Consider the following 17,208-nt stretch of genomic DNA (forward strand, 5'->3'; position numbering starts at 1 on the left):
GGAGTCTGCTTAGGATTCTGTGTCTCCCTCTCTCTCTGCCCCTTCCCTGCTCATGTTCTGTCTCTCTCACTCTCAAAAATGAATAAATGTTAAAAAAAAATTTTTTTTAAGTAAAATAAAATAAAAACAAGAATAATGAGAACCAAAATTGGGTAAGAATAGGATAAGTAGTATTTTTGTCATTTTTGGAAGTTCCATTCCTTTACCTCTTTTTTAGACTATTCAATATCAGTACCCCCCCCCCACACACACACACACACACTTTTTTTTTCTTAGAGAAACCATGAGTGAGGGAGAGGGGCGCAGGGAGAGAAAGAGAATCCTAAGCAGGCTCCAGACGCAACATGGAACTGGACGAGAGGCTTGCTCCCACAGCCCTGGTATCATGACCTGAGATGAAATCAAGAGTGGGACGCTCAACCGACTGAGCCACCCGGGCGCCCCTCAGTATCTCTTTTGTGGTTTGCTTTGTTCCGTGACTTGATGTATGTAGGAATCTAGAAACCATTTGAGGTAGATTGGAGGTGAAGGTGGATCATCAGGGGTAGAGATGGAAAACTTATTTCAACAGTGAAAGGAATTATATTCTCTTTGTCTCTAGATTTTTAAGATTTTTGAGTGAATCTGATTTTCTTTCATTTCATGTCTTGTATTAGGAGTCTAGTTGGGAAGAAGGCATGTAAAAATAAAAGTGGTGAGATGTTAGAAGTGCTCTAATACAAGTTTATACCTGATTTATCAGGGGAAACAGAGATGGTTGGTTAGTTCTTAAGTAGAATACGTCAGTATGAACCCTGATGAGCCCCAAATTCTTATGCCTGAGAAGGTCAAAGATACCAGGGGATAACATAAAATGATTGGTACTTTTATTTATGATGGGGAAATACTGGTTCCATTTCTTAGCTTCTGCTTTAAAGGTGATTCAAATTATCTGTTCACCATATTTTCAATTCATGTTTTTATTTATTTTTTATTTTAATTTTTTTTTACTTGAGTATAGTTGACACACAATGTTACATTAGTTTCAGGCGTACAGCTTAGTAATTCAACATCTCTCTACATTATGCTATACTCATCACAAATTTAGCTACCATCTGTCACCATACAACGCTATTACAATAGCATTGTCTATATTCCCAGTTCAGATATTTAAAGAAATTGACTTTAAAGTTTAAATGTGGTTTAAAAATTAACATTTAAGGGGTGCCTGGGTGGCTTAGTCAGCTAATCGTCTCGCTCTCGCTTTTGGCTCAGGTCATGATCTCAAAGTTCATGAGTTTGAGCTCCACATCAGGCAGTGTGCTGACAGCATGGATCCTGCTTGGGATTTTCTCTCTCTCTCTCTCTCTCTCTCTCTCTCTCAAAACAAACCAATAAACATTAAAAAATTAAAGTTAAGGTTATGGTTTAAGATTTATTAACCTGTAATGATGACATTTGACATTATTATAAAAATCTACATACATTTGAAATTCTTCAATTTTTGAAATTTAAGTAAATTCACATTTTCACCAAGATATTAAATTTTCATTTCAATTTCAAAACGAGTGAAAAAGCTGTAACTTAAGCCTGTACACACATCTTTTGTAATACCAATCAGTATTTTCCCTTCGTAAATTAGAATGACTGTGTCATTTTACTGGGTGGCTTATTTTGATAATGACAATAAAAGACTAAAAATTGTACTCTACCAGTGATCTGTCAACTAAAAACTTCTAGAGAAAATTTTAACGCAATAAAGATAACCAATTCACTAGCTCTTAATCTCCAAAACGTGTTAGTATATTACAAATTTCATTTCATCACTTCTCGGCCTTTTGGCTAAGATCAAGTGTAGTATAAATTTCATTTCATCACCTACTCATTTGCTGCATTTTTAAATGAAAAGGTAAATATATATATAATGAGAATAAACGCAGTTCCTGAATTAATGTTTATTTACTCATTTTTTTAAAACATGCTTTTTAAAAATATTGTCCAAAAATTAATAAAGTGCCTGACATGTAGTTGGTTGATGTCCAAAAAAATGTCAATGAATGAATAAAAATAACCTAAGAAGACAAGGCAAGACATACTCAATGTAAAATCAGGTATAGGCTTGAATTTCTTTTCTATTTTGGCTATCTGGTTTAAACACTTTCCTCTGGTCACTTGAGACACTGAATTAACTTTCATTTGATTAAAAATTTACCTTCATTAAGTATGTTTGGGGCAAAAAAAAGAATAAAAATGTAATTTGTAACCCCTGATTGCAGGCTGTTTGGCTCTGAGGGAATATAATGATCTCATTTTTAGGGACCTCTCAAAATGGTGGAAAGAAGCGTAACTCTTCTAATTCAGTGAGTAAATATTAGTAACTTGCATGTTAAACTGTAAGAATTTCCCAACCATCACTTGGCAGTCCAATTCACTTTCAAAAGGAAGTATAATTTCTAAATGACAGAATTTAAGTTTTCGCTTGACTTGCTTTGTTATTAGCTCTTTCCCAGACAAATAGGTTTGAGTATATATTGGTAGCTGTTTCAGATGATACACACATAGCCTCCCCAAAAGAGTTTTAAAATAGAGCAAGTGTACAACAGCAGAGAACATAAGAAGGTATCAGTTCTTGCTTTTCCTGTTGACAGTTTGGTCTACTCCCTTCAGAAGAATACATTAATGCCATGGCATTGTCCTTTAAAAAAAAACTATTCTCTTTCATATTTTATTTTGCTTTATTTTTTACTATCAGGGACTACAAAATCAATACTTGTCAGGTCGCCATCACATTGATCACTTTCAAGTCATTTCAGTCAACAAAGCATATGGAATTCATCGGATGCTTTTTGTGATTGACACTTGGAGGTTAAGAATGTTAAACTTCCACTAAAGCCATCAGGAGATATGTGTACAGGATGGATATAAAATTAGCTGTAAACCTTTAAAAAAATTTTTTCCCTAAATCTTATAAACATATTACAGTAGAATAATGGTAATGGTAGCAATTGTGATCATCTTCACATGGTGGATTGTTCATTTCTAAATTTTGGAGGCAGAAGGGAAGGGAAGGGATGTAGAGGAACATCTTATATGTATCTCTTTTCGAGGATTTGCTAAAGCCAAAATTTCAGGGACACTCAACTGACTTTTGTATTGCGTTGAGAAACCAAAGGAGAAAAATCTGAAAGTAAAAAAAGTAAACAGAATGGAATAAAATTAAAACTTTGAAAATATGTGAAAAGATGGAGATATTTTAATGAAAGTGATTGAGAAGCGGCCGTCACGAGTGGAGGACTTAGAGAATTTTCTAACAAATTTGTGCCTTAGAGATCATTTAGATCAACTCTTTCATTTAAAAAAAAAAACAACTTAGTTTTGGGGCACCTGGGTGCCTCAGTCACTTAAGCATCTGACTCTTGATTTTGACTCAGGTCATAATCTCACGATTCATGAGTTCAAGCCCTGCATCGGGCTCTGTGCTGACAGGGAAGAGTCTGCTTGGGATTCTGCCTCTCTCTCTGCCTCTCTCCCTCTTGCTCTCCATATCTCTATCAAAATAGACAAAAATAAACTTAAAAAATTAAATAAATTTTAAAAAACGTAGTTTTATAAAGGATCAAAATGGCGTTTCACCAAGCTAATTTTCAGCAGATCCTGGACTAAAATCAAGATCTTCTTGCAGTCTTGGGTATTTCAGCTTGTTTAAGGGAAAGCGTTGTATCCCTAAGGTACCAGCAGTGAAATCAACCAACAGCCACCACATGCATTAAATGTTTGGAGCCGGCCAGTAATCCAGTCAAGAGGCAGAGAGGATGGCAAAATGTTCTAGCATACCTTCCTCCTTACAAAGGACTTGACATGAAGTTGGGAGTGCAGAGCGGGTTTGACTGCACTTCAGCTGTTTCATTGATTATTTGACTGATTTACCTCAACACGCATTCTACTGGAGCACCGTTGAGAAATATTCTTGGGAACCTGATTTGACAGAAGAGGAACAGAGGCAAACGGGGAGAGAGCACCTTCAGAATGTTCTAGCCCAGGTTCTATTCTGAGCTCTCTCTTTCTCTCCAACTGCAGAAATTTTCATAATTAAGAATGATGCACACTTTTCTGCTTCTCATCTTGAATGAACAAAACCTAGCTTAATGATCATAAGCTTCCCTCCAAAATGACAGGTCTAGGTTCAGACCACAGCTCAGCCACTTAAATTTCAGTGACCTTGGGCTGAGTTTTCTCAGGTCGGTGTTTTCTGTAATGGGAAGCAGTGAGGGCCTTGGAGATGTCGAGGCTCAATGAGGCAACACACATACTGTGTTTAACCCCAAGCCCGGCCTGAGTCGGTGCTCCGAAAGTGCTAACTACTACTGTTCCCACCGTGGCTGTGACTGTTGCTGTTATTTCAATTCATTACAAACCAGAACTCTGCAAACCTGGGTGTCTTCAAAATTAGATGTAGATGTCTGTGCTACACTGGGAAGAGATTGTGTGTGTGTGTGTGTGTGTGTGTATTTGCTATATGACAGAGACTGAGCTAGGCACGTTATAAACATAACATCTTCACAAAACCCTGTGAGTGTCCTCCGACCCTTGCTTTAAAATTTAATGTCAACTTAGTTTTCATTCATTAAATCCGATCAATAAACTAATGGCACTACTTTTTTTTCATTTGACCGTTTCCGTCAAGAAGCATTCGTGAAAAAAATGTCCTCCTATACTTACAGCCTCACTTATCGCACCCACTTCACCCCCAACAAATAGCACAGTTACTCTCTTGTGCGTTCATCCAGAGTTTCATGTATATGCAAGCGAAGGTGTATATAAATTCTTCCCACGCATGCTTTCTTTTACAAAAATGTTAGTGCACTGTGCATATTGCTGTCACTTTTTTTTCCATTTAGTGTTATGTTTTAGGTATCGATTTTCGTATTTGGTGGTAGTAGTGAAAATAATACTACTATTTAAGGGGTAATAAAAACTCACAGACACTGTTTTTAAGACTAACACATATTAATTCATTTCATGCTCAAACAACCCTCTGAAAAATGTACTGACATTATATACCTTCTTTATAGATGAGAGGTTATCAAGTGTTGTGAGTTTCAAATAATTTCCTACTATTTTTTTGCCTGCTGATATCTTATGATTTCTTTTTTATTTTTGGGAAGAATTTTTTGGGGGCATCTGGGTGGCTCAGTCAGTTAAGGGTCCAACTTCAGCTCAGGTCATGATCTTGCGGTTCGTGAGCTCGAGTCCCACGTTGGGCCCTGTGCTGACATCTCGGACCCTGGAGCCTGCTTCGGATTCTGTGTCTCCCTCTCTCTCTGCTCCTCTCCTGCTCACGCTCTGGCTTGCTATCTCTCTCAAAAATGAATAAACATAAAAAAAGAAAACTTTTTTTTCAGGCAGATTCATTCTTTTTTTTTTTTTTTTTTTCCTTTTGTCACCTTTTGGCTTGGATCATAGCTTGAAACTCCTACCTCCTTTTGACTTTATATATGAATTCTTCCTTATTTTCTTCTACTAACTTTTTTCACTTGCTTTCTCTGCAACTTGTATCAGTGGAGGTGGAAACATGGACCCAACATTTTTCCTCCTGATAAGTGTCCAAACACAGTTTCTTGGAGAGTCCAGCTTCCCTTACAAACTCGAGATATCACGTTCATCACGTATTTACCTCCCAGATGAATTGGGTCTATTTCTGGACTTGCTTTTGTGTGTACATTTTACTTGCAGTTTCTTACCACAGATCCGCATCTGACTCACCAGAGCTCCTAGAGAGAAACTTCAGCCTTTTCGTAGCTGCTAAAAGAAAAGCCGAAGGCTGGCATTGTTAAATGACAATAAAGATCAAACTGTTAATGGAATAAAAGTGTTAATTGGTTTTAACCGCTCTTCAGAAAAGCTGTGCTTTGAAGAATTTCATTACTTTCTATAATTAAACATTAAATTTTAAATACTGAATGGATACACCATGAGGTTTTCAGGAAAGGGCCCTTGTTCTTCTCCTCCATTGCTGAGAGTTTAAAATTTTTGTGTGCACAGAGGGTAAATATCTGGTCATGAAATGTGTCTACAATACTGCACAACTTACAGCGAGAACAAAGTCATATGGCTGCCAAGATGGACAACATTGCCAGAGGTTTACAGATTCAGCTGTAGTAATATTTTACCTAGAGACCCACAGATAAGTATTTTAAAGTATCTGAGTTCAGTTTTAAAAACTGACACGTTGGGGTGCCTGGGTGGCTCGGCTGGTTAAGCGTCCAACTTCAGTTCGGGTCGTGGTCTCACGGTTCGTGAGTTCGAGCCCCACCTCGTGCTTTGTGCCGACAGCCCAGAGCCTGGAACCTGCTGCAGATTCTGTGTCTCCCTCTCTCTCTGCCTTCCCCTGTTCATGCTCTCTCTCTCTCTCTCTCTCTCGCTCTCTCTCTGTCCCTCTCAAAAATAACTTGTGATGAATGTCTTGTGTTTGTCATTTGGAAAAGGACTGGAAATTTGAAGCCACCCCTTCATAAAGAATTAACTTTGAGACTTAAAAGCAGGAAAAGAAGGGCAGTCATTGAATAGCTTACAAGGTGAGCCTGTTCTCACATGCAGTTGCCTCTAGGGCCCCCGCTTTTAGGGCTGTTTCTCCCCTTGAGGGGTATTGAGAGAACCTTTCCATAGTGGAGCACCTCATTTAGAGTCCCATTTCCTGTGAACACAGACATTCTCATGAGCTCTGCTTGGTCCTTATTTATTGGAACACAGCAGAGACTAGACCAGGAGTAGCCTTATTTCAAATGATTCTGGACGTGAGTAGTGAGGTGGGATGAATAAGGAAAGGATAAATGGAATTTCAGGAAGAGCCATTGAGGGAAAATTCTAGGATTTTCTTAGACTCCTACTGCATCGAACCCTATTGACAACCCGATGCCTGTGGTGCCTTGAGTGGAGGGGTCCCCAATACCACCCTCGGGCTCAGCGTTTCTCTAGATAGACCCAGGACTCAGAAAAAGCGATGCTACTCACAGTTGTGGTTACTGCAGTGAAAGTGCAGATTAAAACCAACGAAGGAAGTCCAGGAGGGACCAGGCACAGGCTCCCAGGACGCCGTCCCAGGGCCATCACATGGCAGATGCTTGTTTGCCCCGTGACGATGTGGGAAAAGACATGGGCAGCGGTGTTAACCTGGGACGCTATGGCAAGCCTTGGCGTGCAAGGGTTTTACTGAGGATCCATCATACAGGCAGGCAGAGTCTACCGGTTCAATGTGAGCCGCTCAGACTCCAGCCTCCACCAGAGCAAAACAGGCATATTATTAGGATGAACTCATCTGGCCAGAGTGGTACAGCTTGGCCCAAGGCCTCAGGCACACAAAAATTCACTCTTACCAGGCTGAATATTCCAAAGGCTCAGAGGTTACAGTCCAGAAACTGGCCAAGGGACCACCCTGACACAGGCCTTTCTTTGGAATGTGCAGGGTTTAGAGACCCCAGGCCTGCTGAATTAATCTCTTCCTGACCACTGTTACACGCAGTGTTTGACTTAATTAAAAGGCAAATGGAAACAAGCTTGTGACCAAGTCTTGTTGCCCCCATTTTATTTTTATTTTTTTTAGGTTTATTTATTTTGAGAGAGAAAAAGAGAGAGAGAGCAAGTGGGGGAGGGGCAGAAAGAGAGAGGGAGAGAAAGAATCCCAAGCAGGTTCTGCACTGTCAGCATAGAGCCCAACATGGGGCTTGAACTCATGAACTGTGAGATCTTGACCTGAGCTGAAATCAAGAGTCAGACGCTTAACCAACTGAGCCACCCAGGCACCCCAACGCCCATTTAATACGTAAGGACTAATTTGGTAAAATAACATGTTCAGGTCCCCCCATTACTTCCTGCTACCACCTACCAAAGCGTGTTTTCCTCAAACAATGCTTATCTTCCTCACTATTTGTAGAGCCTCAGAGACGATGGGCCATGTATATGTTTCCATCCTTTTTATCCTCAGACTCAGGGCAGCACCTGACTTACGGTACCTACTTGATAAATGTGTGATAAATGAACATGAAGGCAATGACACACTGTTGACATTTGTGCCCTTAGTCTTTTGGAGTCTATACTATTATAATGTCCCTTATGTCACGATGTCAAAATGTCAAAAACAAAAAACAAAAAACACCACCTTGGAAAATAGTGTGTTAGCCATACTTAGAATTTTAAAATTGTTCTTTCAAGCTGAAAGGGACCTTAGAGATGATATTCTTTAACATTCAGTTTTAGATAAGAAAAAGTATTCATTTTGTGAAAATACCTTGTTAAGTGTAAAGAGAGGTAACAGTTGTAATTGTCTATAATTTCAATCAAAATCAGTTTGGAGTCAAGACAAACATATATTGCCCATATTTTCACTGTTTCTCCAAATAACTGCAATTAAGGAGTGTGTTACGATACTCAAATGCATGGAGCACCTCTGTATTAGCTCTTCCCAAGTTAAGGAAATGATTCTTTCAGGCTTTCTGTCCTTTTCATCATGGGGCTTCCTTTCTGAACTTCGGTCTCACATGTTATGGTCTGAAGCTGCACAAACATGGCTTGTAAATTGTTCTCGTTTGGGTCCCAGGTGACCTGTAGAAGGAGTTCTGCAGGCCGGTGTTCTCGAACTATAAGATGCATAGGAGTCACCCGGGACACTGTGAAATGCAAGTTCTGGTCCAGTAGTCTGGACAGGTTCTCAAGGAAGCCAGTGATGCTGGTCCGTGGACCTACATGTTCACTAGCAAGGCAATAGCCAACAAAATGTCTTTGTCGCCCCATCTTCTCCAGTACTGGCTTGCTCCCACAAAACTATTCAGACACATAAGAAAAAAAAAAAAAAAAACAAAACCCCGTATCTGTTTCTTACCAGCCCCCAAGAGAACATGTTCTAAACAATAACCTGGGCAACCTAAACTATTTATTCCGATACTGCAGATGAAAGCCAAAAGTATGAGCTAATTTTACTGAAGTTTGACCAGCTTGGCTTTAGGTACCTAGGCTGAAGAAAGAACACCTTTCCCTAAAATGTCTTCACTCTTTAATGCTAGCATGTTTTAATTCTTTGCTGATCAAAGGCTGAAGGTTACAGGAGTCTGTATTTCAGAGGTTGAAGAAAACCTGCAAGCTTTCAAACCCTCTAACTGGGCAGTTAAGTCCCAGGAAGTGGGTAAGTGTTAGACCTTTGCATCTCGGTGACTGAGTAGGGAATGACGGTTTGTGTCTTCATTATCTCGTTTCCGAAGGCTACTAAGCAGTGCTTTTCAGATGACAATGAACAAAACTCCCCCTCCAACAGGCTGCGCTCACTACGTGTCCATCGTTGCCCTGCTCGGGCTGTTGGACTCGTATACTCCTCTGAATCAACAAAGAAAGCTCATTTGTTTCACTTTGTGAAAACGCTTCATTTTCCCCCCAGACTTTCCATTTCACGCTGTGTGAATTTTATTAAGATCTTTCTCACAGAAGCTAAGTGCTGGCTCTATGGGGCCCTAAGGGATGGCATTCGCAGCCTCTGTAATGTCTGGAGCCTCTTGAGACATTTCTTTTCTACTGAAAACTCCTTGGGGAATCACAGGGAAGAATCCAAAATCTTTGTGGTGCTGGAAGACAGAGTTTGGCCTCGAGAGCATCTCGTGCAAATCTCTTGATGTTACAATCTGAAAACCAACGACACAGCAGTTCAGTTAATATCCCATATCTCGGTAGTAACATCATATGGATATGGAGTGGGTCTTTCTGGAGGCCTCCAATTATTTTTAAAAGCTGGCTTAAAATATTAATTAGAAATATTTTTCATTTTAGAATTGGTCTCTGTTAATAAAATTTACCTGTAATCCTACTGCCTTAATAAAGTGTCAGTGGCTTTATTCCAATAAAGTTATGTTTTAGAAAGGTAATTACAATTAAGTAATTGAAAATTTTAATTCTGATTTTTCCTCATGAATGTTCATAATAAGAATTTTTAATGTTGTTATACCCTCTCGGAAATGACACAGTAATTGCTGTATAACAGTCCATCAGAGAAAAATACTAAAATTACTCCACTCATTTCTCTACAGTGGATATTAGATTAGTCTTCCAACTATCATACGGATCTTATGAGATGGGCTCTATTATTTTTCCTATGTTAGAGCTGTGGAAAGGAGGTATAGGCAAGTTATTTAACTTGCCCAAGTTCACAGTGCTGGTAAGTGGCAAAGTCAAAATTTAAACCAAAAATTCTCATATCCAAATAGGGTCTCCTTTATGCCATGTTGTTTCTTAAGATGCACAAGATTTACCTAAGGGTTACTCAGGGTAAATAACAGCTTCAGCCTATGTATGCAAGTCCATAAACTATAAAATGTATAGTCTTCTTGGTTCCTACTACAGCGAGTATAAAATTGCAGACTTTTCTTAAGTTCTTTAAATTTCAAGAGCCATCACAGCTTGGAAACAGCGTTATGATAACACAAATGTGAAAATCCTCAAAGAAAACGACTATTTGCTTTCATTAGTAAGAACTGGTAACAGGTGAACTTCAGTAACTGAAACCTTTGGTGTCTGTTTCTGTGCAGTGTTGTGAACACTTCATCCTTCAAAATCCAGCTAGACATGAGTTTTTACCGTTAGTTCCATCTCATGTACCATTTAAAGGGGTGCTTGTTGGTTGGTTGTTTTGGTCAAGGATGAATCCGCTTCACTAACTGCCATGAAAGTCGAGGAGGAGGGTAACCGCAGGGCGAGGGCATCTTTTACATGGAGAACTGTTACGCACTTGAACACATGCAGACCCATCTCTTTCCCTATCTCTATTCTCACAGAATGTGTGACACAGGAGAAGGACTATTCACTTTTCAAACAAGGGAAGGAGAAATGATCTATCAGAAGGTCCATTCTGCGACACTGGCCATAGCTGAGCAGCATGAAAGATTAATGCTAGAAATGGAGCAGAAAGCCCGGGTAAGGCTCCTTCCTCGGTAACCTAACAGTTGAATGTCGCTGAGGTCTGATGCACATCGTGTATATGTGGGCCCATTCACATCAGCACCCCTGTGTCCACCCCACCCAGGCCCGAGCTCACCCCAGCTACCGAATCTCATCCCTCGAATGCCCTATTCAGCATATGCCAAAAAAGGAGTTATTTGTGGCCACTAGCAGGGAGTCCTACACTCCATGCTTCTCTCAAGGAGGGGTGCGGTGCCTAGAGAATGAAATACAAAGCAATGCTGTCTGCGTATTGCCGCACACAGTTGGACAATCAGAGATTCAGATGTGGGCCCAAAATAACCAGCAAAATGAAGTTACTACAAGAAAAGACTCCACTTTCTTTTTGTCTTTGTATTTGTCCTAGATTCTCTGAAGCTTCTAGCTCTTTCTCTGTTTCAGAGCCAATAATAAAATACTTGCAGAAGGAACCTACACGGTTTACCAACAGAATGATTTGTCTGTTACCCTGTTCTGGAACCATACTAGAGTTTTTGGTCTAGCTAAGGAGCAATTTAGTACAGAATCTGAAATAGTAACTCGTACAAGTAACAGAAAAAATTGTAAGCTTTACTACCAACTTCTTTGAAAAGCAAACAACGGAATGACTGTTGGCCATAATCTTAAGAGTTGGCGATTCTGTCTTTCTTCAGGATTTACAGAGATGCATTAAATTTCATTTGGGAGAGGACAGGCGGAGTTTGGGGAAACAAGTGGGTCACTCACCAGAAGAACACTCGTACTTCTGTCCCAGGTTAAAGATTACAGAGTTCTATATGTAGTATTACATTTATTGTGATTTTTTAAATTCTCCATTACATAGTATTTGGACACATAGAAAACTACCTTTTAAATATAAGAAAACAAAAAAGTGATTTAATGTGTAATCCTATGTTATTCTTAGTGCATTTCTAATTTTTCTCAATGCTACATACACATTTTTATCTCTTCATCTAAAATATGCTTTAAAGAACTTTCCTAATACCTAAGTGTAGCAAGTGAAAACCAGGCTTACACGGGACATTTGGTCTTTCACAGGGGTGAATTACACCACTTCATCCCTTGATGAACATTAAGTCTTGAACATTAGTAGGATTATTAATAGGATTGTGTGTTTAATTGAAGAAGCATTAATAAGACATTGGCTTCACTTAGTCTTGTAGAAAGTTTTGGGTTACATTTAAGCCATTGTAACAGTTATCTAATTAATGTGACATTTTTCCAGTGGCTTAAATCACTGAGAAATTAGAACTACCAGATTTCAAATTATTTCCGAATCTGATGCTTGCAACCAAAATTAACAGTTGTGATGTCACTTGCTATTAGTTACCAGTTAGCAGTTAGCTACACTTAACAGTCGTAGTTCTTTACGTAGAGCTGTTCTGAACAGGCAAAATGCTCTTGAGTAGTCATTGAATGGTTTTGTCTTGAAGGAAATTCCAAGAGCTCTTTCACACCACCCTACTGTTGACTATCAGGGAAAGCACTCAGTATGTGTCCTGGGTTCACATCCCAATTCCACCCTTTACTGGCTATGCCATCTTGGGCGTCCTGGGTTATTAACTTCCAAATGTTTCGTTTGCCTTTATCTGTAAAATGAGGACTAACAGTTCTACTGATTTGGCCGTTATGAGGTATCTGCATTAAAATCTGCAAAGTGCTGAGAACAGACCTGGCACACGGCAAGTGCCACGAAAGCTTCATTATTATAACAGCGATCCATCTGTAGGAGTGATTTTGAATAATTATAAGACTTGCAATGTTTGTGAAGACACTAAATTGTTATTCCCAACTGTAGCTAAATAATATCTTTCAAATCCCTTCTGAGTATGTCTAACAATCTTGTGCCAAAAAATTTGCAAAACAAAATTGAATTCACATTTGCTCTTGATGCTGTGGTATGTGATAAACATGATAATGTCCCGCGCAGCTGAGAGGCAGATCCCCAGAGCGGAGCCACGCGATTGCTGTCAAGGGGTTAGAAACCAGCGGTCCACTTACTGAGATCTCAGGCTGTCTCCAGCTGGAGGGGTGCACCGTGGACCTTGGTGCTTGGAGATGGAAGGACAAGTGGGACAGGAGTTAAACTGCAGGCGCAGTACGGCTCCACCAAAGAAACTATTTCTAGAAATCACAAAATCAGAGACTCCATCACTTTGGCACACACGTGCAAATGGAGCATTTGGTTTGATTTCAAAAACAATTGCACAGCTATGCTTTTCTCTGAAGGTTCATGCTAATAAGACTCTTCCATATCTAGTCCATTTTTCAAGGTGAACCCAGCTGGTGATTTTCAGAGGGCATGCTATCACAACTCAACTGCCCAGATTCCTCAAATTCTGGGACCATATGTAAAGATCGCCAGGTCTCCTGGGCATCATTTTTATTTTTTATTTTAAGAGACTGCCTCTACATGCACAAATCTCTTTTTTTTAATGTTTGTTTGTTTGTTTACTCTGAGAGAGATAGAGACAGTGCTAGCAGGGGAGGAACAGAGAGAGAGGGAGAGAGAGAATCCCAAGCAGGCTCTGTGCTGTCAGCACAGAGCCCAACGCAAGGCTGGAACTCACAAACTGCGAGATCATGCCTGAGCCGAAATCAGGAGTCGGTCATTTAACCTATGGCCACATGGGCGCCCCTGCATGCACACATCTCTTTGAAAGAAGAAGTTCCAACAACTCTGAAATAGTACTTAAATACCCTCTAACTCTTCATTTGCTTATTTAAATTAAATGAAGGCCTATGCTATAAAATAGGCAAAAGTGTAACCTAGGAGTTGGAAAGGTACCCCAAAACCTCAGCCGTAAAAATGATGCACTTTATTTAGTATGTATCTAGCACAAAGTAAGATGACACTCCTCATTGGCTTCCGGTTCTAAAAATGGCCCATGTGAGATTATTATTGAGCACATAGAAAATGTTTACAGATTTTTAATGTGATTTAAGAGATTTTACAAAATCAAGTTGCTAACCAGCTATATAAGCAATAAATGCCCCAAACATTGTTATTCAGGCTACTGATGCATTCATTTCCATCCTTTCAAAGAGAGATGATTTAACAGTGTTACTGTTTTATAGATAAATCCATTTGAATGAGAAATGATGTCTCAACAACCATTTCTTAACTGAAACAGAGGGAATTCAATATAATCATTTGGCATCACATGTATAAAACCTTGGTTTGCCCTTGTTTATTACCTTCTTGGTGGGGACACAAGAATAAACACATTTTGACCTATCTCCATAATCTAAGTTAGGCAGCATTTCTACTCTTGTTTAATCATATATCTAGAAGAATTTCCCAGCATTGTGAACAAAATAGTACATTTGCACTCTAGAATACTGGATAACAAGAATCATTAAATTGGCAAGGCTATTAAAAAATATTTTTATTAAGGGGCGCCTGGGTGACTCAGTTGGTGAAGTGTCTGACTTTGGCCCAGGTCATGAGCTCACGGTCTGTGGGTTAGAGCCCCATGTCTGGCTCTGTGCTGACAGCCCAGAGCCTGCAGCCTGCTTCAGTTTCTGTGTCTTCCTCTCTCTCTCTGCCTCTCCCTAGCTCGTGTTCTGTCTCTCTGTCTCTCAAAAATAAACATTAAAAAAATTTTTTAATATATTTTTATTTCCTTCGCTGAGAAAGGTAACGAAAGAGTTAATGATGGCTAACCCCCGATCCAAGAAGTTTTTAAGTAGAGTTTAGCCATCAAATACCCACTCACAGCTTTGTAAACTGGTTACTCTGGTCAGAATGTTGCTTGGACGTATCTGGAATACAAGAGAAGAGCAAGAAAGTTTTCTCTCAAGTGACCCAGAAGTTTGTGGGACCAAGTAATTTACACTGCCCAAGTAAGATTATCTCATTACTTTTACTCCTTGAAATAGCACACATTTTCCATGCCTTTCCATGCCATCAAAATTTTTCTAGATAGATTGACGAGATGACACCATCACAAAATTTTGGTCACTGTTACTTTAAACACCTCTTGAGCTCATTCGTATGGTCATGACAGCGGACCCTGACTGATTTCTTAGATCACCAACTTATTGGGAGGCCCTGAGGTAAGCCGCCATGAAGAATGATTTCTGCACTACAAGAAGACACGCTTCCCCTTTTGCATTTAGATGTGGACCTTCCGCTTCTCGCTCTTCTGTCCAAGTGGGCATCAGAAAGTGGTCATACAAGGAGGTAGCAATCCTCTGGATTTAATTTTCCTTGTTAACCCCCAAACAGTTTTATTTCAGAAGACAGTTTTGGTTTTGGGGGGTGCTTGGGATATTTGAGCCATGGTACTAATTTTGAACTAGAGCTATTTCTGAAGGATTCACCAGGATTCACATATCCGAGGCAATTATTAAACCTGGATGTTTAAGTAAATGGCACCTCTACAATTTGTTTCCATTTCTTGGAGATCATCCTTGTTCTTAGAACTGCCAGAGTTCTTGAAATGCTATTACTAAAAGCATTTATAGGTGCTCTCCCCCACATGTGCAACGTTATCAGGGAAATTTTTCTTGTCTTTGTGATAGAAGCCATCCATCAGAAACCATATCACAAATGTGCCCTTGTGATTCAGCCTGGTGAGGCTGAAATCATCCAAAATGACAAGGCCTCAAATGCCCTGAAATAATTTAATTTTCATAGATCTGTTACACATGTGCGCACACACACACACACAATATGAAAAGAAGTCCTTTTTTCCATTTGGTTTTTGTGTTCATAAGCTTTACATGTGTTATAAAATCCCATAGGTAAGGAGCAATTGAGAAAACATGAATAATTTTCTTTATTGAATTTTCCTGATATCTTACAAAAAATGAGTAAGTGAAAGGAAAGGGGCATTGTCATTAGTAACTTCTAACCTTGCAACATTGTGAGTGATTTACAAGCCTATTTGTAGATGAACAGCCTTCCATAATAAGAATCACAGTGTATCCTTTAAAAAAGTGTTTGGAATATTCCTATTTCCAATAGTTTTTGCCACCTGGTCACCAGAAGAGCTCTGTGTTAAGGCAAATGGCATCAATATTATTAAAATACCAGCAAGACAGCAACCCTATTCCAAGGCCCCAGACGCCACCGGCAGGGCTGGCCGAGTGCGCTGCTGTCCAAAGCTATCAGCCCTGCCATCCTAAGCTCTGGTGGATAGAAAAAAAAAAAGAATAATAGAGTCTTACATAAAACTTCTTGCTTAGAAAACAAAGGGTTTTCCTTCTCTGTTATTTGTCATTTTACATGCTCTTGTCACTAGAAACATAAGGAATAGAAGCACGTTAAACTCACAGACTTAACAAACTAAACAACCTGACTGTTCCAAGACAGTAAACCTTTTGAACAATAATCATTTAAAAACAAATTCTCCTGTTTCCTTTTCTACTGTCAGATGAAAAGACATTTCTGCTGGAGCAGGATTGTGTTGCACTACCCAGGGTACGCTACCCATTGGGTTACACTACCCATTGTGTACACTACCTATGTACAAGACCCAGGGTGGCTCGGGGGTCTTTGATGGAGATTTTGCGATGCTGTCATCTTCCCAAGGGCGAAGGCATCTCAGGGAAAGGCAAAGTGCGGAGCCCGGGAGAGATAACGAAGCTGGCCTCATAGAAAACTAATTCCAATAGCGACGAGGAATTAAGGAATCTGCCCTCTTAGAGTTACGGTTTGTCACAAAACTTAGCCAAGTGTTGACTACCTCCAGCCCCTGAAATGGTTATTTTTTGTCCTAAATAGTTGCATGAATAGGGAAATACTATTGCATTCCATCAATTCCAAGATGCACATGTCTTTTTTCACATTTCAACATCTCTCAGGTCAAATATGAGTCAGAGTTTGGTAGACCTATGCTTTCACAGTGCTACCTAAAACAGTGTTTTGTCTTTCAGCTGATGGCGTGTTAGAGCATGCGAAATACCGTAGTACTCGTTTCAAGCAGTGTTGCAAAGACACCCATTGTTATTCCCAGCTGTCGCCAAATAATATATCCTTCAATTCAAGTACATCTATTTTCAAGACCATAAGTACCATGGGCTTACTTATAATTTGTGAAGGAATGACAAAGCCTGGGCTCTATCCTAGACAGTTTGGTTCCCCTTCTAGTGAAGACATTCTTCTTATCACAGTTTACAGGAATCTCTACCTGCTGTGAAAAATAAATAAATAACTTGTTTTCCTACGTGGAAAAATTTGAAGAATTTGGAAGCATAATACTCTGATGAGTAGAACACAGAACAATTTTAACCCTTTTTGCAATTTCT

At 39.5% G+C, this 17,208-nt stretch overlaps 1 protein-coding gene and 1 pseudogene across 1 annotated transcript in view; both read left to right on the forward strand.

The window, feature by feature from the left end:
• The window catches only part of DOK6 (docking protein 6), a 355,992-nt gene that overhangs the window by 269,767 nt on the left and 69,017 nt on the right, over window positions 1–17,208 (forward strand). The window contains exon 6 of the mRNA XM_042962800.1: window positions 10,791–10,929. Within this exon, the coding sequence (XP_042818734.1) occupies window positions 10,791–10,929 (139 nt within the window). The remainder of the gene's footprint in view (window positions 1–10,790; window positions 10,930–17,208) is intronic.
• LOC122232868 lies at window positions 1,802–1,898 on the forward strand (annotated as a pseudogene).

The sequence above is a fragment of the Panthera tigris genome, chromosome D3 (genome assembly GCF_018350195.1).
Source record: "Panthera tigris isolate Pti1 chromosome D3, P.tigris_Pti1_mat1.1, whole genome shotgun sequence".
Taxonomy (NCBI): Eukaryota; Metazoa; Chordata; class Mammalia; order Carnivora; family Felidae; genus Panthera; species Panthera tigris.